The following is a 22,400-nucleotide window of genomic DNA, read 5'->3' as shown; positions in this document are numbered from 1 at the left end:
TTGTTGGCTGATGATCCAAAAGATGTTTAATGAGTGCATGCCACAGTCATGTTTAGTATAGAAATTCACCCATAGTAAGAACTCCAAAAGGGGCTTAGCAGCTACAGATTTTGGGTTTACAGCACTGATCCCTGAGATACCGTTATGTAGCACAGTAGGGCTGATGGTAGGGACCCATGATTGACATCCAGATGTACCCCTTTACTTCATTTCTTGTGGTCTTAAGCTACAGAGTGGTGCAGACAGTGGAGCAGGTGCCATGTTGATGGCAAGGCGTGTTGGATCAAGCTCTGATGTGATGTGGCATGAACATGCTGATGGGATCCCACCAGGGCATATGTGTGAGGTACAGCAAGTGGCTCAGCACTGTTGAGAATGAAAAAGGTCCTGGAAACAGGATTCTTGGCTTATGGAAATAACACTGCCAAAAGCAAATGCCTGCAGAGCTGGTGAGCAGGAGCAGGGAAAAAATGGGACTGAGCTACCAAGGTCCTGCTGCAGTCCTGTCTGTGGGTCTACCCCATCAGTTTGTCCTAAGGAATATTGGGTTGGATTTCTGACTCAATTTTATTTTCAAAACATAGGAAAGGGATTTTCTACAGCAACAGGCATCTATAGCATGGGTTAGTGTTCTGAGAACATCAACATTTTCTCTGCCTCATCAATAAAACCAGGTCTCTCAGGTGTTGAGAGCAGAGGACACCGTGACTTGCATTTCCTCAGGCGTGATATTCACGTTCCTGGTGTGCTTGTCCACCTCCCACAGAGGTCCTAGTGGTCATTCTGCTGTTTCACTGGTGAGGTGCTGTGCTTGCTGTTTTGCTTCTTTCCTTTGTCAGTCCCATATCAAGGACTGTGAGAGTGCATCCTCCTCTACGCCTCCTTGCAGGCCATTGCATGCTCTGTAGCCTTGTATCTGCTTCTCCACCCCTGGCATTTTTCCTGTGCAAAACCAGCGTGCACTCCCCGTTTGCGTTCTCGTGACCCTGCAGTTTATCTGCACTGATTCATCTGCTCCCCTCTGCCATTCGAGCCTCTCAACAGTTCAGCTCTGGGAAATGTTCAATTTATTGCATTGGTTACAAAATATAATTTCATAGGCTTATGAACCTGGTTGTTGATTCAGTCTGTCAGCATGCTTGGAGGGTCTGAGATGGTACCTTTACCTCTATGTGTGTTTGATGGTTGATAGATAGTGAAGTGCTGCTGTTTCATGGGGATCTGCTTAATAATCTATTCATTACTACAGTAGCATCCAGGTATCTATCTTGCAGCTGACTCAGGGTGCTTTATTACAATATTCTACGTGCACTTGTTTTATTGCTCCTACTTCTTTGCTCTCCCAGGATTTCAATGACTTGCTCCTGGATCCAACAAAGGGAATTGCAGGAATGGATTTTTCTGACCTTTTTTTTCTTCACCTGGTGAACTCTATCCTGAATGGGCTTTTTTGTTTTGTGGATTTTCAGGATGAAAAAAATAGGATGGTACATTGTTTTTGTCATTGTTGCAATGTTTGGTTTAAAACAGAGTATTTGTTTAACATAAGTTACTGCATTTTAATTTTAGCCCATTGTTTCATTCTTATTTTTGTGATTTTTGTTTTCTGTTTAGCATTTTCCTTGCTTTGTTGTTTCTGGAGGTGAGTTTCTGGGTTTGTCCAGTTTGCCCAGCATTGTCTTTAAGACCCTCTGTTTTGTACAACATCGAAACCACTCAGCCTCTCGAACTGAGCCGCTGTACTGACCGACGGGTCTTTAGAGCAAGCCATTGGTGCAGCTTCCTTGGCGGTGAGAACGGAGCAGGGGGGGAAATGGGGCAACAACTGAGGTGCTGAATGTGTAAAGCACCTCAAGGTCCCCACTGGATAGGTGCCAGTGGAAGGGAGAGCTGCCGGGCTTATTTCTATGGCCAGCACGAAGACCCCAGTGCAAATAGTTTTACATCATATAGATGAACTTGCCTCTTTGCCAACCCAAAGCCTGAACTCCCTGCATTTGGATACCTCCTCTGCCTTTTCTATTCCGGCCAGAGCTGCACCAATGTCCCGTACAAAAGGGGCTGCGCTGCACACACACGGCATGGGTGCTCCGCGCGGGCCAGCAGACCAGTCGGAGAGTCAATGAGCACCAAAGCACACGTCCTGTCCTCCCCACGGCTGCTCCAGGGATTCTGAGCTGGTGGCTAAAACAGCCTCTGAATTTGTTTATTCCTGTGTATTTTCCAGTGGCCTGCCTTCACCTTTTCTTGGGAAGAGTCTTAAAAAAGCAATCACAACAGCATGCAAATGCTAAATTTGTAGGAACCTGTTAAGTAGTCACATCCAAGTCATGCTGAGTGGAACTTCTAGCATTTATTTACTTAGGTTTGTTTTTAATTTTACATGGCAATGTGTTGTAGTGGTAGCCAGACCCAAGGAAACAATTCAAACATTAGGTATAGGGGCTGAGTTCTGTATGGGAGAAAAATTTCCCAGATGTGATGGATGAAACTTAGTAGGAAGTAGCAAAGGCACTTCATGAAACTTGGGCACCAGAGCTAAACACTGTCTATGGGACTGACCACTACCATTTTTCAAAGCTTGACATGCTTCTCAGCACAGTGTTCCAACCCCAAAAGACCTCTTCCTCTCTCCAGGCTGTGACTGGTTTCTGCTGGTCCCTCACGTGGTTGTTCCAAGCAGTTGGCATCTTAATTGTGTGCCTACAGGTAGATGCTGCCTGGTAACACGAGCGAGTTGACTACTCCTTAGAAAACTGCTGAGAGCAAAGAGAGGTGGCACATCATTTCAGTGACTTCTCCGAGGTGTCTGTCCCTTTTGTACAGGTCTGGGGATGAAGGGAGGGGGGGTTGCTTTGTTTCTTTAGGGCATTTTCCATCTCAGAGACTCCATGTTTTCCTTTTGTCTTGGGAATACTGTGCTCTGTTTCAAAATCCCTGTTGGGCTGCCGGTACCCAACAGAACCCAGCAAGAAGTATGCCTGAACACCCAGCCCATGAAACGTCCCGTGCTCGATGGTGCGTAGACTAGCAGAGGTGTTCTTTTTCTCTTGCTGGCTTGTGACTTCTTCCCTTTCTTCTCCCCCCTGATGTGTGTTGATGTGTGAGGTACTGTGGTTCTTCCCGTTAGCTTACCTTTTTGCCCTTGCTGTTGGTGTAACGGTGACTCAAACAGCTACACAGAAAGACGCTCTCTTGTTCTGTGTCCCTCTTGGATGGTAAGTAGCACGGAGCAAAGCTCAAGTACTTCTGTCGTTTTGATTCAGAAAAGGAGGCTGTCTTGGCTTCCCAGCTTTCCTCTCCGCAGTTCCAGTGAAAATGTAGTCGGTCACAGTTTCAGAAAAAAAACAGCTCCAGGAACAAGAGCAAAGAAGTGAACCTGGAGTGCTGCAGGACTTGCATAACGTTGCCTGGCCAAGTTACAAGGATGTTTGGCAGGACCACAGCATGGCCTCCATCCTGCACTGCACCAAATGAGGCAGGGATAAATGCAAAAATTCATTCAAGTCTTCTGCCAAGGGATATTGAGAGCATCTTTTTAGCAATTAAAAGCAACATTTCCACAGGTACTACACAATGTCAGTGCTGACCCCCAGGTAAATTAAGGCAGCCTGGTACGTTCTCCTCCATCATGAGTTTTCCACCTGTTTTGCCCAAGAAATCCTTTACCTGTGCTTCAGGCATTTGTGCAGGCAGGGGCTTGCTCTCTGCAAGGTTCAGTTGCCATCCTGGGACTTTGTCATCCAGCCAAGAAGTAAAGGAGTCCCCAGCCTGAACAACCTGGGAACAAACTCCCCGGCAACCTGGCAGAGCATGCAACCTCCCTTTGATTCCTGCTCCCCTTTTATTTGGCAAGGTGCAAATGTAGAAATAGGGAATTTGGGGCAGAGTGCCTTACCTGGCTGCACAGCCGATTCTTTGCTCCAAGTGAAACTTTTATAAACACTTTTCATAATGCTACTTATATTTGTTGCAGTTTTCTTGGCCTTTGGGTGGTTGTGTTATATACTTCACATGGGCCAACATTTCTGTTCAGGAGATTCTGGTAATTTTAAGGAAATGTGTATTTAAAATTCTACTCATATGATATCCAAAGAACATTAGATTTTAATTGGACCTTCTGGCTTGATAGCACTGATTGTTAACAGATTGAAGCTCTCAGGGAAGCAGGAAAAACTGCTGCAACTGAAAAGGCAAATTCAGGAGGTGAAGGGATTTTGTTTTCTGTCATCGGAGAGGGTTCTTCAGATGATGTAGATTTATAAAAATTATTGTTTATAACTGTGAAACGTTAGTGCCTCAAGCCAAGATCTATCAAGATATTTAGAATCCTGGTTTTGTGTAGATTCCCTGCCAGAGGAAGAATAAACTTTTTGTTTTCTGTGTAATTTGGCTATTTCCATATTCAGAACCCCCCATGTGTAATGACATTTATACAAACGCACACTGAATGGAGGAGAATCTACAAAATTACACGTGAGTTGAAACAAGGTCCTTTAAATAACATGTAATCCTTTGCCTAAGCTGCAGCAGACACAGGTTTTTAGACGCGGTGAGCCATATTCGGATGGTTTGAGCTCAGACACACCCCTGTGCCTGGCAGAGGAGAGAGGTAGGTGCCCCTGGAGAGCCCACGTGGCGCAAGGACCGAGCTGAAGCAGCCTGGCACCAGCTGCTGGGGCTCAGCTGGATTTTGGTTCTCCAGGCATGGCCCAGGGTCCTCCCTCCGGCCTCTGCTCTTCGCTGCTCTCAGGCTTCCTCCTCTCATCTCATGGTGCCGGAGGGGGAAATAGCAGTCTTGCATCCCGCTCCCACTTGGAACTAATGATTTGCAGCACAGCTGTAAAAGCAATCACCATCTGTTTCTACAAAGACCTCTACCCCGAGGTCCTAAAGATGACTTCTGCGGAGGACTTTGATTTTGTGAGTATAGCATATGGAGGCATAAAGTCCTAATATCATCGTGTGGCTTTTGGTTTACCTTTTAATTTATTTCCCTTTTGGTTCCATTTTGATTCTTTGGTTGTTTCCCTGTCAACTAGAAGGTGGTGTGTCTGTGGCTTCCACACTTTCTGAAGCTTGCCTGGTCTCCTACCAAGATGCACGCTGCAGTCTGCATTCGATAGGACACAGCCTGTATGAGTCTCCTCCCAATGTCTCTTATAGTTTCTCTTCTCTTTTTTTTTTTTTCTCACTTTTTGTTTTCTTTGTTTGTTTTGTTTTTGCATGTGCAGTTTTGTAAAGCAAACTCGAGGTACTGTATCTCGCAGCTCGTCAGTCTCCAGCGTAAATTCACCGTGAGTTGCTCTCTGTTACGATATTCAGTAAATGGATTTATCATATATATCTCTATATTTATAAGCCTCCCTATTTCCCCCTCTCCCGATGCCTTCACAGCCCCCTTATTTTTTCCAAAAATCATTCCCATCATTGTGGAAAGCCTCCAGACCAACATACAGTGGAAGGACTGGAAGGTGTGCAACATTGCCATATAATGCTTGTGATTTGATCGTGAGCAACTCTGTAGTGTTTTGTACATTGACTGTGATTTTTCCTTCCTCCTCCCTTTGTTTTCCTCCCATCCCCTTAATTATTCACCTTTGTTCCTTCCTTAATTATCTTCCCTCTTCTCCCCTCTGCCCTCATTTGATGGTTCGTCTTGTTCTCACTTGTATTTTTGTCCTCTGTGTTTATTATGCACTGGGCTGATGGCTTTGATGTTCCACCAGTGTTTGCACTTAGGGTCCAATAGGAGAATGGGTGCCCACCATGAGTGTTCTCCTTAAATGAAAGCTGGAGGAGAAACTTCTGGAATTAGGGCCCGAGTGAGACCAAATTGGAAAACTCTGCATAAATATCCTTGGGAAACTTAGAGCATGAGTTACACCTGTGCTCTCTAACCTTCCTGAGCTGGTGCTTAATGCTACAGATACGGCAAAAATGAGGCACTCAGCAAGCTCCTATGTACCCGTGGTTGAGCAAACACAGTGGTAGATCTTCCATTCACTTCACGCACCTCCTAACAACCAAATCTTGCTGGCTTTGCTGTGAATCAAGGGTGCGCTTTGACACCGATGCAGGTTTGTAGAAAATAACCATCGTTCCCCGCCGACTAATACAACAAAACTTGTCACCAGCTTGTCATCCACCCATCTTAGCGTCGTTGCTTTGAGTTATACTGTTACCATCTGACGTTGTCTTTCTTCTTTAATGCTTTTGGAGAGACAAGTAAGTGCAATTCAAACGCTTGTGGGTTTGTCCTTATGTGCACCATGGCAGGATTCAGCGTACCAAAGGCACGGTGAAGCAAAGGAAGTTTTCCACCAGCTTCCTAACATCTTCCTTGTTCCCTGCGGCCCTGGGTGTTTTGGTGGTCCACTGATGGACACTTGGGTTACTACAGTGTGTGGATTTAGTTTCTCTGACCACTTTTGCATCCGGCAAAAGCAGGTGCCTGTGCTGGTGGGGCAAATGCACCCATCTGAGATCTCACAGGACCGGGACAGCGCAAAACTGGGGAGCAGACGACACTAGGGAAGCTTTTGGCTCATTTCTTCCAATGCATTGCCTGGCTGCTGGGACTCTGGGCAGGCACAAAGGTGCAGGGAGCAGTTGGCTGCCCTTTGGGGGTCTCATCCTGCCTTGCACTTGTCAGGGTGAAGGGGAAGGGGGGCAACGGAGTGTATGGTTAAAGGTGGTGATGCTGGAGAGATGCTGCCCAGTGCCTCACCTCTCGGCACTTGAGTGCACGCCAGCAGAAGTTGCACCAAACCCATCTGAGGCCACATTCGCACAGTTAAGAATAAAATCAGAAAGAACAAAGGGTTTGGCTCCTTTTCCAAACTTCCGGAGCTTCCATTAAAAAAGATAAAATCAAACTGCGGGAACTAAAATCCACTTAGCAGGAGGATTTGCCTGTGTTCAGCTGTGTTTGCCATTGAGGTCTGTTGCTAACTCCCCACCAGCAATAGAGGCAGTGCAGAATAGAAAGAGGCATCTCTGGCTCTTATGACTCACATCCATTCTCTGAAGAGAATGAATTTTTACTGAAAAAAAAATGTATATTTGGGCTTGTGTTAGGGTGGATTTTCAATATATGCTGCTTACAGAGGCTTTCATTTTGCCTGCACTTTTCTGTGCTAGCCAAACTGACAAAATCACCGCAGCTTAAACCACATTTCTCTATGTGTGAAACCACTTTACCTCTCTTCAGTTGTGTAGAGGCAAATGTAATTTGCATTGTATTTAACGTTTCTACATGTATACAGTGTCTGGGCAATAATTTATAATTTCCTATGCAAAACAGGATCGTTTTGACAGATGAGTGTGCGTTTTCTTTTCTGTGGGTGTCCCCAGCATTTCCCTCACATTTTTGCAGCAAACACCCTAACTTTGATTAAATGACTGGGCCCCATAAGAGTGTGCCACATGTAAAAGTATCAGCCATCACAGAGCATCGAGAGCCCCCTGAAGGATAAAGGCATCTGAAGGTCTCATACACTCAGTATAAATGTCATGGTTAGAAGTGTATTTTTAATTTTAAATTCAAATAAATAAAGTGGAACCACTTCTCTCAGGTACCTGCAGGTCCTGTGGTCTCCCTGTCCCCGGTGAAAGCCAGCATCAGTCCAAGATGCCTTTATACCACTCTTTTTTGCCCACTGTGAGTGCTATTGCTGTAATTATATTGAACAGTGGTCTAATTTTTGTGCACAGATGAAAGCTGAACAGTAGTCTAGTCATTTTAAAAAAGCTTTTAAAAGGTGCAAAAAAATCCTGTTCCTTTTCTCCTCTACATAGCTCAAATGGCATTGAAGTCGTGGTGTCGTTAACATCAGTGAGAACCAGGATATGCAAATCCAGCCTTTTGAAAGAACCAAGATTATTTAAAAACCTTCTGAGATAGAGGTTTGGGGGTTTGGTTTCTTGTTTGTTTTTTTCCATGTTCTTTCTCTGATAATTTAGAAATTTCCTTAGAAAAATAGGTAAGAACCTAAAAGAAAAATGCCCAAGCTAGTTTCTTAACAAAAAACAAACAAACAAAAAACATAAGGTGAGTCACTTTCTGATGCTAATTCCAGGTTATATGTATAAATATATGCATATATATTATATTTATGCATATATTCATATATAAAACATCATGTTAGAGTGATAGGAAGCACCATGCAGGTGGTGATCTATGGTTGAGTGAAATCCTTCTGTCCTTAGGAAAACATTAAGCTGAAAGCAGCAAAACTTTTGCTACATTAACACCAGGAAGCTTGGATGAACTCTGCATCACTGCAGAGCTGTATGAAAACAGGCGACACAGCAGCTGTCAAATACTAAGCGGCAGCAGATAATTTCTACTGCTCGGAGGAAATCATGGCCATGGACACCCCATGGGAGTGGTAATGAAACAGCAGAGCTTTCCAAACTTTTGTTCAGATGCATTTTGGAAACTTTCTGCTTCTATTCTGGCTGAAGGCACCAGCTGAAGGGCTTGATGCTGCAGTGGCAGCAGGCTTGGTCCTCCTCGAGCGTCCCAGATTTTTCCTCCTGCTGGGACCAATTACCTGTGGTCAGCAGGGGCATCAGCAGCTTATTTGTGGCTTAGCAAGTTTTTCTCAGTGGTCTCAGCCGTCTTAATGCTGCTTAGCTGACTCCTTACTTAGTGAGTTTTTAGGAAATCCTCTCTCAGACGTTCACCTGTGGTGGCAGATCCTGCAGGGCTGGCCGGCTGGTGGAGGGAAGCCTTTCTCTGGCCCAGACTTGACCTGCTACCAAAGGAGCTCCTCCCAGGGGATGGGGTGAAGCCAGCCTGCAGTCACAGTTCTCGGAATTGTCTAAAAGAGCAGGTAAAGGAAGTAGAAATTCTGTCTGAGGGTGACAATATTAAAAAAAAAAATAATAAAATAAAAAATATATATGCATAAAAATGTTGAATTTAGTGAACTTTCTTGATCTAGGAAGTTATGTCTATAAGAGTTTGAAAGGCATTTTAAGTTTCACCAGCAAGTTTCTGAATATGAGGGCGTGATATGTGGCCGGTATTATATTAAATCTAGGTCATATTCAAAATTTAGTTTTTCTAGCTAAAGAACTTAAGAAGAAACATTATGAAAAAAGATAGTTTCTTTCTGAGAAACTGAAATATCAGAAAATCTAATATAATCTAATATATACAAAGAGAAATCAAATTCAAGAGTAATACAGGGAGAGACAGGACAGTGTTTTCCATGTTCATCCTTGGTAATGGTGTTTCTGCGATGCACACTGCCCCATCAGCTCAGTGGGAGAGCACAGTGCGTTTCTCAAGAGAGCCCAGGCAGGAAATATGGCTCATAAAGAAGAAAAGATGCTAAAGCATCCAAGCAGCAACTCCCAGGGTCATGGGCAAAGCAAATTGAAATGCTAGCAGTGACTTCATCTGAAAGAAAATTGTTTTATCAAACCAGAGAGAAAACCTTCTCCTTCACATGTGCCCACCCCAGATTGAAATGCTTCATTTGTATTTTCCAGGTGGAAAATTGAAACATGGTGAAAATTCTCTAAATTTATGGACAGAAAATACAATTTTTAGCTGAAAGGGTTTTTATATAACATTTTTTTAAACTATATTTTAACAAAAAAAAATCCTTTCATCTGTAATCAGAATGTATTCTTTCATAGCCACAATCTAATATGTAGGTATTTTAAACATAAAATTGGTACATTCATAGCCAGTTTTCGTTCATTATTTACTAAAGCAAAATTTTAAATATTGCATTCATGTAGCTGATTAAACCAGTAGGTCTGGGAAGCAAAGTGCCATTAACTAAAGCTGTGATTTTAAAAGGTTATGATAACAAAATCTTTAATCATTAAGGAATACCCTAAGATTAGAGTATGTTTAAAAATATGCTTTGCTTTCTTTAGTGATCTACACAGTTACTGGCTGCATTTTTTATTTGTGCCAATATTAGTCACTGATTCATTAATATGAATTCTATTTCATTCTACAAGAACTTCATGGTTTTCTTTCTAGCCCCAGGATTTTACTGCTGGCTGCTTAATCCAAACAGAAACAATGGAGCTTCTCAGAGAAGCATATTAGCAGAAGTATCTACTACAACATTACAAGCCCAGAGGACCTGAAAACTGAGTGCATTGTCAGCACCCCTTTATACAGTTTGAAATATTCTGTACACAGAAAATAGGGATGAAAAAAGTTGTAAAGAAAGTGGATTAACATTAAGCTTTGCACAGTGCCGGTAAATCAGAGATGATCAATGCCATTTTCTTAATGAATTCAGAAGAATTTTAAGAAGCAAACAGCAGGATTTAGGATAAGGAGGAGATGGAATCATAAATAGTTGTCTTTTGTGGAAAGAAATATTTGTTATCACAGAGTCTTTTTTTTTTTTTTTTTTTTTTTTTTTTTCAGTTTGGATATTTTACAGACAAGTCACGCCATGCTGTGGCACATCATGCTTTGTACCGTAGGTGGCTTGTGTCTGCCCCAGCTCATGCAGCATTTAATAATTCACTGAACCAAACTCTGGAGGAAGCAGCGGAAATCTTTTTGCCCCAGTTCTGTGTTTCCATCTCTTCTGCGGTTCTTTGCACTGTGTGATAGGCACCATATCCTCACAGGCAGGTGGTTGTAACCAGGTTTTGTTGTAAGGTGATGTTTCTGTTGTGCCATAAATAAGTTAAAAAGCTCTCCTCTGAGGAGATGTACAGCAGAGCAACAGGAGAGAAGAAGCTGTCACACGTGTCCACATTCAGTTGCTGTGGGAACTTGTAGAAAGCAAGAGTCAGATAAATGTAATTGGACAAGCAGGCGACACGTTCCCTCCAGCTGCTGCCGCTTTCTCTCTGAAAAGCCCTGAACACGGTCCCCAGAGGGACCCGCCTGCTCCACTCCTTTACATCCATTTCCTACAGCAGCCTTTATGCGTGCTGTCACTTGTTCCTGATGTTCTCGACTCGTATGAAAGCAATAATGAGCTCACAGGCACGCCTCACGTTTTCCCGATTGATTGATATTTTACTGCACTTTATACATTTTACATTTTCCTTTTTTTAAATTTTTATTTATTTATTTATTTATTTTATTTGAGTGGGAGAAGGAGTTTTCATATAGCAAGAAGACGGGATGCAGTCCTTACTTCTGAGCCTCCTGCTCTCTGTCTTGTTAGTGACCAAAGCCAGTGGGTGGCTGTGTGTCGTAGTCCTTTGGCAATCACCTCCATTACCTGTGTCAGTGTTAAGGATGTTGGACCTCTCACTTCCAGATGTGCTGAGAAATCTGAAATGTCTGTATCTATTTTAAGGCAGTGGTTTTACCAAAATAGGCTTAGTTAACATGTACATTGCTCGGTTGCTCCAGGTTCTCAGTGATGTGTGCACCCAGCAGCAACTTCACCTGTCAGCTAGCCGTGAGCCAAGTACAATGGAAGCTGTAGCACCCCAGAGAGAGCTTTGCTTTTAAGGCTGATTTGTGTTCTTAGGGTAAAGGAAACACAATGAAAAAGTTACTCTGAAGTGATAAATCTTGTGTCAGAGCAAACCATTCCTGCACTTGTAGGTAAATGACCCAACCCTCGAGAGAGAGGCTCTGAAATCTCCTGTGAGCATCTGGTTTTCAGAACTAAAATTTAGTACAAGCCAGAAAATCTCTGAAGCTGCAGATGTGTGCGCATTTTGGAGGGATTTTATAGGCTTTGTCCAGAAGTCCCATCACCACTTGTGGCAGGGAAGGTCACAAGTCCCCGTCCTGAGCACCTCCTCTCTCACCATGTCCAGCCTGATTTCAGAGACTGGGCTCAGTGCAGGCACTGGTGGAAGGGCAGTGTCCAGGACAGCTGCCTGATGACCCCTGGCTTTGCTTTGAGTCTGTGCAGGGAGGCTGAGAGCTTTGCATCCCACCCCAGCCTGGTGCCTGCATGTGGAGCAGGAGATTGTGCTCTTGATTTGGGAAGAAATTGAGGGTCTCAGCCAGCACAAAGGCAGTTTCCCAACTCTAACTGAATTTGTTGTTCCTAGTTATCACTGCAGTGTTGGCAGCTCGCTCTGGATGTTCAAGGTGCAAAATAGAAGCCTGTCCTCACCCCCAGGTTCTCTCATTTTCAAGTGAGAAACGTCCCCAAAGAACAAATTTGGTTGGTGGCTACACACAGCCTGTGCTCAGGGAGCTCGGACGTGCACATGCTCAGGGCCAAGCTGCCTTGTTTCCTGGGCTTCTGTGTTAAAGAGGAGGCTTTTGTAGGTTTGCATAGTCCGGATTGGTCTGGTCCAGCTAGATCTGGAGCAGAGCAAGGCACCCACACCTCCACTTTGGAGGACATGTGGGATATCCTGGGGCACCCACACCAAGCAGCTCCATCTCTGATCTCGGCTGACGGTGCAGAGCTGTGACTGCAGAGCACCTCTTCCCGTGGGAAATCCTTGCATGGGACAGCAGGTTGGGGCGGCTAGAGGAGACTTTGCATGTTACCCATTAATTCCCTTTAAAATCAAGTAAATCTGCTGATGGTTGATAGTGGTTGGACCTTTCACAGGACTGAATCCCACCAAAAATACCAGGTTACTGCCAGCTGTTCATCTCCTGTTGCTGGGGACAGCCCGGGGGTGCTCTCCCCTGTGAACAGCCTCCCTCTGTATGATGTGGAGAGTTGGGTGAGTGGGGTGCTGTGTCCCCAGCACCTTATGATATTATTTGTGTTTAGGGCTGTGATTTTTGTCACCCATTCTTCTGCTGTGATGTAAATGGGGCACTCAGCTGATGGAGAATTGATCCAGGATGTACCTCCTGGGAACAGGGGGCTTAGATTTGTAGTTCCAGTGCTAAGCTGTGCTCTCTCTTCTTTCTGGGTTAAACCAGATTCATTCACAATTCCTGGATGCCCTCATCCCATTTTCAGTGAACATTTAAGTAGGTTTTTACCTCTTTTAGCAGAACCGGGGAACAGCACTCTCAGTGAAGAGGAAAAAAAAAAAAAAAAAAAAAAAAAGGAAAAAAAAAAACAGCAAAGCATCTGAGATGCAAAGCCTTTCCGACAGCTCCCGCTGTGCTCCGTGAGCCCATCTGAATGCTGCCTCCCCGGGGTTCGAGCACGGCGACAGACCCTGACACTCTGAATCAGCACGCACGCACGCAAAGGCTGCCTTCTGCTATTGTCAGGGGAGCCCACAAAGTACGTAAGGAAGCTGCGTCTGCCTCCCTATCCCCACAGCCTTGTGGGGCGTGTGTGGAGCAGAGGAGATTCGTGAGCCCTGTGCAGCCCCTCTGGCTGCAGAGGTCAGGCTAATGCGTAGCAAATGGAGATGTCTGAGCAGCTCGGTGGAAGGAAAATGATTTTCCTCTCTTTTGTTAGAAGTAATTTCATTAAGGAAGAAAAAAGGTGCCAACTTCAACCAGGCTAAATCAAGAACTCCCCCCCCATGGAAGCCGGGGGGTTTACTTTGATTTTATGGGAAAGCAGAATTTGCAGATATTTGATTTACAATGTTTAGGAGGAAAGGAGAACAGGCTTCTCTTCCTGCAGTGGCTGGGTACGTGACACATTCACGTGTGGTGGTCAGAAACCGGGTGCTGTGCGAAAAAAATCAAAGCATTAAGGCATTGACAATGGGGGTGTTCTCACTGTAGTAGGTAACAGAAGGAAAGCGATAAGTCTCTCCAGGGGATAAAGGTGCTTGCATTGTCTGCATCTACGTGTGATCCCCAGTCCCTGGTATGCAGAACAGTTTTCCTTCCTTACTTGTACTTCTCCAGGCTCCTGTGATGCTTGGGCTGGATGCCCTGGGTTTGGAGCAATGTCCCCTGCTCTGTCAGGGGCTGTCCTGCCTGCAGAGGGGCACCTCTGGCTGCAGGGGCTGGTGGTAGGGCCCTCAGGGGCAGGTTTCATCTCCCCTTGCTCCTCCTGTCACTTGTTGTACACTAATTTGCTCATCCAGACGTTTCCAGGTGGACAGAAAAGTGCTGTGATTTTTTGGGGAAGCCCTGCAGGCTATTTAAAAGCTCTGGTTGTGTGATACAGTTTCCGTGAGTACTGACTTTAACCCTCCAAACTATGCCTGAGGTGTTCAAGGGGGATCATTGCCTTTCAGAAAGCAAGACGATCCTTTCCTGAGGGCCCGTTTCATAGTGCCTAAAGTGTGTGGGGGCAAACTAACACGGATGATCCTGCTGGCTTTCCCTGCTCATATTCTCTGCCAGCCATTCTCTCTCCATTCCTATAACTTCTTTGGCTCTACCCTCTAACACCCTGTCTCAGCTGAAAATTTCCTTTATTTTTTTTTTTATTATTTTTTTTTGGGGGGGGGGTGGTTGATTTCTAGGGAACTGGTGCAAAGTTTGATACTAACTTTCCCTCTTCCTCCCCTCCGTAGCAAGCAGCAGAACTCCTCCAAATCCAAATCAGTCTGGGAGCAGAGGACCAGCCAGATCCGGATGCACAATTTCCGAGCCAGCTGCGAGGCGCTGTACAACGAGCTGGATCCCGAGGAGCGGGTGCGTTATGCCACCACCCTCCACATCCGTCCCGACATGAAGACGCATTTGGACCGGCCGCTGGTGGTGGAGCCGAGGGGCGAAGGGAGGAACAACATCAGCAAGCTGAGCCCCGGGGACGTGCAGGAGGTGGAGCAGAGCAAGGTCAGCTCTGCCGATGGAGCAGAAGCTCCACGAAAGCATCACCGGCATCGGGATAAGGACAAACTGGGAGAGCAAGAGAAGTGCGATGTGACCAAGGAGGAGAACGGGGAGTCCGGCACCAACAGTAAGGAGGAGAGGCACCGGCAGCACAGGAGCCGCAGCAAGGAGGTGGAAGGGTGCAGCAAGGAAGGGAAAAGTGACCGCACCAGGGGCCAGGAAGGGGGAAAGAGGCACCACCGCCGAGGGTCGGTGGAGGAAGGTGCCGAGAAGGAGCACCGTAGGCATCGGACTCACCGGCACTCTGCGGAAAGGCAGGGCAAGGAAGGCAACGGGACGATCAACGGGGCCCGGGGCGAGCGGCGTTCCCGACACCGAGGAGGGTCGAGGTCTGGGAACCGGGAAGGAGAGCCCTGTTCCAAGGGCGAGAACGGAGAAGAGCCTCACAGACGGCACAGGTTCAGGAACAGGGCGCTGTCGACGTACGATTCGGTGGAGAAGGAGAATGGGGAGAAGGAGGGGGAGGCTGGAGAGAAGGAGCACCGGAATCATCAGCCCAAGTAAGTGAGCAGTCAGACACATCCCTGTGGCAGCTCGGGGGCTGTGAGAACCCAAATGCCTTTCAGAAATCAGGTTATTCCCCTCCCTGCGGCATTCCCTGCTGTTCTTGAACTTATGGTGGTTACTGCTGTAACCTGCAGTTTCATTTTGCTTAAATCAGTAACAAAAGAGGCTCTCAAGGATGATTCTGATCCATGTTGGCCCACAGAGTGGCTCAGGGTTAAGGCAGGAAATTATCCTTGATCTCAAAACCAACAGACACACTAGGACAAGTAGTCTGCACAAGGCAGAGAATTTCACGGCCTCTGAAGGAACCTGGGGTTTCTGACATACTTTTAAATGGAATCCAGTCTGTCCTATAGTCTTTTAGGCTTTCTCTTTTCTAATGCTGAGCCTTTGGGCTGCATCACCAGTTGTTACAGCACTTGGCCGTGAGGGAAGCGGCTTCTTCCATTAAGAACAATGACGTATCCCAGTCTGCTTAATTCTTATGTAAGTCAAGTGAGAAAACTAGTACTGGTGAAGCATTTAGCGTAGTTAATAAAGGAGGATAGATTGGCTTTTCAGCTTCATTAATCTGATGGAAAAGAAATTTCACTGGGATTCCTTAGAATAGAGTTCATGTCAGCATGTAGAGCTGTGAGTGGCGTTGAGATAATCATTTTCCTGTCTATATTATCTTCCTTTCAGATGGATATCAAAACACTTTGCATATTGTTTAGTTTGATCATGTGCCCAAGCTCACTTTCCTCCTCACTGAAATATCGCTGCTGCTGCAGAGGAATAGCTGCAGAAGCCATTTGCAACAACATTACAAAGTGGTTCAGGATTGGAAAAGAGGGTCACCAAATTTAAATAAGGCCTCAGGAGAACATTTAAGCAGCAGAATATCAGACTTCATTCAGAAAGCAGCTGACGCTGGAGAGCTAATGACACTGCTATATGCAAGTGCCATGTGGTCCGTACCCAGGAACCTCGGTCCCAAGTCTCATTAAATAGAATAAAGTTACTTTCAGTGACACAGTTCCTCTTAATGTTGTGTTTGGATGTTGGTTCAGAAGCTCTTGGAGGTAAAAGTCACATACTGTGCTTTCAGTAAGTTTTCCTACAGTATGTGAATTTTCTGCAAAGCACTTCCATGTAGAAAACAGTCAAGCAAAACCTACCAAGAGCTGCGGCATATGTTCTATGAGCCTTTGTCAGGCCATATTTATTCAAATTTGCTTTTCTGCCTTAGGGAGAACCAGTGTGAGATCGAGGCTAGCGGAAGCGTGAGCGTCCCCGTGCACACCCTTCCCAGCACCTACCTGCAGAAAGTGCCGGAGCAGCCAGAAGATGCCGACAACCAGAAGAACGTGACGCGCATGATTCAGCCACCTCTGGACAAAACCACCACTGTGAACATCCCCGTGACCATCACTGCCCCGCCGGGAGAAACCACTGTCATACCAAGTGAGTGCCTTTGTCCGCTTGCTCTGAAATTGCCAGAGAAGAGCTGTTTGTCCAAGGCGCTACCTGCGCACAGTGTGCGATGGTCTGTACTGGCCACCAGCATCCTTGTGGTAGGACGGGAGATCTTGGTGTTAAAACAGGCTCTATGGGTCATGCAGAAGGGTCACCTGGTGGCTCTGGAGAACACCTCAAGGTTTCCTGCAGATGGCTCACCCAGAGCACACCCACGTTATGCATGACCCTCACGGGTCAGCTGGAGATCAGAGAGAATAAAGAGCAAGCAGGACCACAAAGTGCAGTAACTGAGAGCTCTGCAGCAAAATAAGCAACTTCTTCCAGCAGGCCTTGCTGTGAGCACAGGATTGGGTCCTCTGTGTTCCTCTGCTGCCATGCTGCAAGCTTCTAGTGCACCAGTGCTCTGCTGGGGTTCTTCTGGTGCCCCAGGGACCTGGCTGGTCTCAGCCAAGGGACGAGGGAGGCAATGGTGTTGTGTTAGAGCCCACAGACTGAATTTGGTCTTCTTGGTTTATTGTGTTGCCTGACCATGGAACAGCAGGTCCTTCATGGCTGTGCAAGCTTCACAATGCCTGTTGTGTGACCCTGCTGCTTTGGGTGCTTGCAGGCTGCATAATTTTAAAATCTCTCCTCTTAAGGAGAGGCACAGTGTGAAATTCAGGAGGTCCACCTTAGGTTGTGGGCTGTCAGGACTCTTCTTTCAAGGGGCACAGCCGAGAGCTAATGGTTTCTCTACGTGATTTTCCACAGCATTGTCAGTTACACAAGACTTGCCTGTCTTTTTTCTTTTTTCTTTTCTTCTTAGATGGTAATTTTACTCAGTTGCAGCGCTGAGTTCCCATCAATCACAATTTATCAGACTCTCTCTTTCCTGGCCATTTCCTGTGTATCTGGCTTGAGATACAGTAAGGAATTATTGAACATGTCACTCACACGCAATGAAATGTCATTTTGTTACAAAACAAAATAAAAAGTAATAAAAAACCTTCATCCAACAGATTATAAGTGGGTGGGGGCTTGGGATGCTAGGTCCTGTGAATTAATAGACAAGTGTATCTATCTGTCTAAGAAAAGAATTTGCAGCATAAAATGTTTTCTAGTTCATATATTGAGCATTATCTTAAGTAAATTAACTTATAAACCCACTGCAAGTAAACTTATAATGGAAATTATAGGATGTATTTCTAACCTTCTGGGACTGAGATTCAGAACAATCTTCTGAAATGGGATCCTGTAAGTTAAAAATCTGTTGTGAGATGGAGCTTGACACCTTTTGTACATGGGGAGCTCTGCCAAAACTGGGGTACACTATGCAGGCATGGAGCTAGGTGGTCCAAGAAGTCCTTTCCAAGCCTCTGCTCCTAGTGCTGGAAGGTTCAGCAGTCTTAGTCTGAGAATTATTAAAGCTCATCTATGAATTTGCTTTTTTACATGTTCCCAAACCAATTCTGCTACTGGTCCATAGGAAAAGATTCAGAATTATGGGGTTGGTTAGACTTACTGTCTTTTTTTTCTTTCCAAGGATCCCTAGCTGATCTTCTCTCCCTAGTGGTTTATGATATTTGGAAAGGAATTCCATCCCCAGTTGGCAGATCTTGTACAAATAAATGCAAGGTTTCTTTGTCTCCACTGGGCATCTTCATTTCCTGGCCATTTCTGATATATTGCTCATCAGTGCAGCGGTTAAGGAGTATAATTGCAGTGTATATCATACTGTAGTAAATAGCAGTGATAATAATCAAATGATTGTTCATCACATTTAATCAACATATTCAAAGGCTGTTTTCTATCCCAGCTGCATTGTTTGCATATCCAGCTGTTGCAGGCAGCCTGCTCCATGAAGAGTGGAGATGCATTTTTAACTCTCTTGTTTCTGTTTCCTTGAATTCGCATTTCAGTGAACAACGTTGAGTTTGAAAGTAAAACAGAGGAGAAGAAGGACGTTGATGACTTGACAAAAAACGGGCCTAAACCAATCTTGCCTTACAGTTCCATGTTCATCCTAAGTCCTACAAACCCGTAAGTCCTTTGACTCTATAATGCTGCTCATCGGTTACGTGTACTTCAGGCATGGGTATTCAGACAAATATCATTAGCTTGATCTTCATCTCTGCCTATCAAACGCTTTGGAAAGATAAAAAAGCTTATAAAAAATAAAAGCTTATGTAGGCTGCAGACCTGATGCTGCTGCTCAGCTCAGCTTTTCTAGGGGAATAAATTGCCGGTATAGGGAAGAGATGGTTTAGGCAGTCCCTTCCTAACTGCCCTGCTGATGGTCAGGTGTGCAATTCTGTGTTCAGTTACAGATCACTGAAGGAAATGTGCCTGCCAAAGGGGGGACATGGGGCACCACTGGGAGAAGAGGTTACCTGGAGGAGCAGGCTATGGGGTGGTTTTGATGGCAGTAAATCCTTGCAGGATCCTCACCTGAAATTCATGCGCTTTCTGTCGTAGCACCCTGGCATCACTGCTAACTTTGAACTCCTGGGAATGCGTGAATATTTTTCATTTGCTAGGGCTGAGAGTACGGCTTGTGGGATATGTTGGGATTACAGCATTTCTTCTGCTTCAGTCATCTCTGCCTCATGGGGAGCTTTGTACTCAAAGCCTGTAAATAGAGAATATGTTGCTTTGAAGGGCTACAGGACTAGATGAGTGCAGCAGGGGCTATGATAATTGTAGCATAAAGGCCTGTGAGTCACTTAAAGCAGTAACTTAGGGCAGCAGAGGGTGTCTGAAACTTCTGCCAGCCCAGATATCTGCTAGGAGCAGACATGATCATTTCTCTCTGGCCGAGATAGATGTGTTGCTGGTCCTAGATGTTCTCTGAGGCTGTCCTCTGCTCACTCAGGCTCCTGAGGTGGACTCAGGTCCTTCCTTTGGCACCTGGACTCAAGGGAATTGAGGCTGGCTCCCTGCCATCTCCTGCTGGGGGCTGTGATGTCCTGGCTGCCTGTGCAGTCAGCGGAGTAAAACTGGGGCCGCTCAGTGCACTCATCTTTGACATCAGAAATGCATCTGTGGTGGGGTGGGGGCTGTGGTCTGGCACCCCTGCACAGCAGGCTGAATGAATCCCTTCTTTAAATGCAAGTGCCTACAATGTAATTCAGGCTACAGCCCTATGTGCTTCAGGATGCTACAGCTATGAGTGTGTGGGCAGGCAGAGTTTGTCAGCAAGGGAAGCTGGAGGCTCTCTGTTAATGCCAGATGTTATATGAGGGAGAGTGACCCCAAACTGCTGCTAATCTAATCTCCAAAGGAAATGAACCGACCCACAGTGTAATAGAAAATTAAACTTTCTGCAGCAGACTTGAATTATGGAGCTTGGGCCACATCTGGTTGCATAAGGAAACAGTATTTCCCCATTGTTTGGTAACTCAAGTCTTTTTGTTGTGACATGACAGCTAAAAATGAGTGTTACTTGCAAAAAGGTTGCTGTAGGGAGCACTGACAACAGGAAGCTAGGTGGCCCCAAGCCCAGCGAGGCTTTGTCATTTTGTACACGTGCTTGTCTTTTCTCATCTTGTCCTGAGCCTCATCATCAGGATTTGGTGGTAGTTGAATTTTCTTGCCTGTTTCTCCAGCACCTCCACACAGTGTAAATGTGTAATGTAAATAGTAAATGGCCATTGAAAAAAAAGGTTGACGGGAGGAGGGGTATTATAACATAGGGCCAAAGGGAAATGATAACAGAAAGTCCAAACTCTAAGGATGTCAAAATTTTGTTTCTCTTTTTCTGGGCAAGGTGCAGACCCAGCTGTATCCCCTCAGGTGTTCTGGCTGGTGCTAACTTCTCGAGAGAGGTCTTTCTGCTTTCTCATGAAACCTTGTTGCTAAGTTTTTCACCACATCTATTTCTAAATATCTCCTCTCCAAACTCCACTGAGGATGCACGACCCGGGTGCTGCTAGTGGGCAAAACAGCTGTGGGAAACATTAACAAAATGTATTCCTTTCAAAGTGCCACCCACCCTCTTAAAACACACAAGAATTAATACGATTTCTCAAGCACCACTGGCAGTTTACTAATGCTTCCGCTTCTCATTGCTTGTTACAAATGATGAAGATCTCAAAATAGGCACTTGTTATTTCTTCGCTGAATTGAGTTTGATGCATGATTTACAGTTACAAACGCTGTTGAAAATGTTGCTTTTCATTTCTAGGGATTCACAGAGCACATAGATGATAAACCTCTACAGTCAGGTGGATAACCAAAACTAAGGCAACAACAAAAGCGCTTTTCTTTATGTTGTTTCATACCAAATCTGTTTCCTTGGTATTTGTAGCTCTTTTTCATTCTGCATCCATTAGTAATCCAGAGAAAAAGAATATATAAGTAGATGTGAAAATTGAAATTTAATCCAACTGTTCAGGTATTTGGCTAGAGAAAATGCAATACAGTAACTGAATTACATTCTCAGATAACAAGGTTGTTGGTTAGTTACACATATAATTTGATTCTGGGGCAGAACCTAAGTCCTTTTTTCATCTGACAATGCAAATATCTCCGTGTTTGCAGTGATATATTTGTGAACTGTGTTCAGATAGAGAGCTATTAGCTGAAATTTATGAATAGTTTTGCATTGCTTAGAAAATGAAGCATTTGTCACTTTTGTTGAATACAATTTGTGAAGCAAAATATTAGGTTAAAGTAATCAAATATACTACTGTAAAGTATTTGTCCAGCTTATAAAGAATGGCTTAGAATAAAGTGCAGTCAGAGGTACTTGGGAAGAGAGCTTAGTAGAAATAATAGTCATAGATACAAAGCCAGTTTCTGCTAAGAGTCTCAAAGTACATAGCATATATCAATTTCAAAGGGACTATTTGATACTGTAAGGATTTCAAAACTAGTTCTGAACTCACGGGACTTCTGCCTGTGAGCTCAGAGTGAATAGGTTTAAGGGGCATGTAAGTATAATTTGTAGAACTGAGTCCGAATACTCAAAGCTCTCAATGTCTTGTGACAGACACATGTTGTTGCTTTGTGGAAGGGGCAGAGACCAGTGCAGATATGTCAAATGTCTTGCCTTAAACCTCACCGCAGATCTGATGCAAACCTGAGATTAAAGCCATTAATCCTGATTTTTATTCTCTTACCATTATTGTACTAGCAATCCTAAAGGTGATATTCCTGTTGAACGTTGTCCTTCTGCCAATCTTCTGTACTGCTGCAGTGCTTGACTTTTCAGCACCTGCAGAAGTCCTCCCACGTGCTTTTGTTTGCAGGATTCGGCGTCTGTTCCACTACATTGTCAACCTGCGCTACTTCGAGATGGTCATCCTCATAGTGATAGCCCTCAGCAGCATTGCCCTGGCTGCAGAAGACCCTGTCCAAGCTGAGTCACCGAGGAATGATGTGAGTGCTGCATGGCATGGCCAGAACAAAGTTGTTCTGCTTCTGCCAGCGGTTACACACGTGGCACATCCATCCTCATCTCACGAGGAGAGCACGGTGCACTGGCGAGTGGGTGATCTGGGGGCGAACCTACGACCTACGATCTATAATAATGATCTAGGATAAGTAGAAAATCTATTCATCTGTGGGTATTGAGCCAAACTCAGGCACCTCATGTTATAAGAAGAGGGCGTGTGCCACCTTTCAGGTGTGCGCCCGCAGCCCGGTAGCACTGGTCCGTGAAGCAGATAGCTGCGTGTCTGGCCTCAAGAACAACCACAGGAGGACATTGGGCCATTAGGTAGACACCTGAGGGTGTGTAGGGCTGGAAGTTAAGTACAGAAATTGCATC

At 45.1% G+C, this 22,400-nt stretch overlaps 1 protein-coding gene across 14 annotated transcripts in view; it reads left to right on the top strand.

Moving 5' to 3' along the window:
• CACNA1B (calcium voltage-gated channel subunit alpha1 B) overlaps positions 1-22,400 on the top strand; it is a 302,614-nt gene that overhangs the window by 214,070 nt on the left and 66,144 nt on the right. For 12 of the 14 annotated variants that reach the window (XM_084494378.1, XM_084494376.1, XM_084494371.1 and 9 more), the window contains 5 exons: positions 5,235-5,297; positions 14,362-15,183; positions 16,422-16,636; positions 18,550-18,670; positions 21,880-22,009. In XM_084494378.1, coding sequence (XP_084350504.1) covers positions 5,235-5,297; positions 14,362-15,183; positions 16,422-16,636; positions 18,550-18,670; positions 21,880-22,009 — 1,351 coding nt within the window. The remainder of the gene's footprint in view (positions 1-5,234; positions 5,298-14,361; positions 15,184-16,421; positions 16,637-18,549; positions 18,671-21,879; positions 22,010-22,400) is intronic. The other 2 variants (XM_084494383.1, XM_084494381.1) reach the window with 1 other exon arrangement.

Source organism: Aythya ferina (assembly GCF_964211825.1).
Source record: "Aythya ferina genome assembly, chromosome: 20".
In the NCBI taxonomy this organism is placed as follows: domain Eukaryota; kingdom Metazoa; phylum Chordata; class Aves; order Anseriformes; family Anatidae; genus Aythya; species Aythya ferina.
Note: the sequence above shows the minus strand (reverse complement) of the source record. Positions and strands in the feature narration are given on the sequence as shown.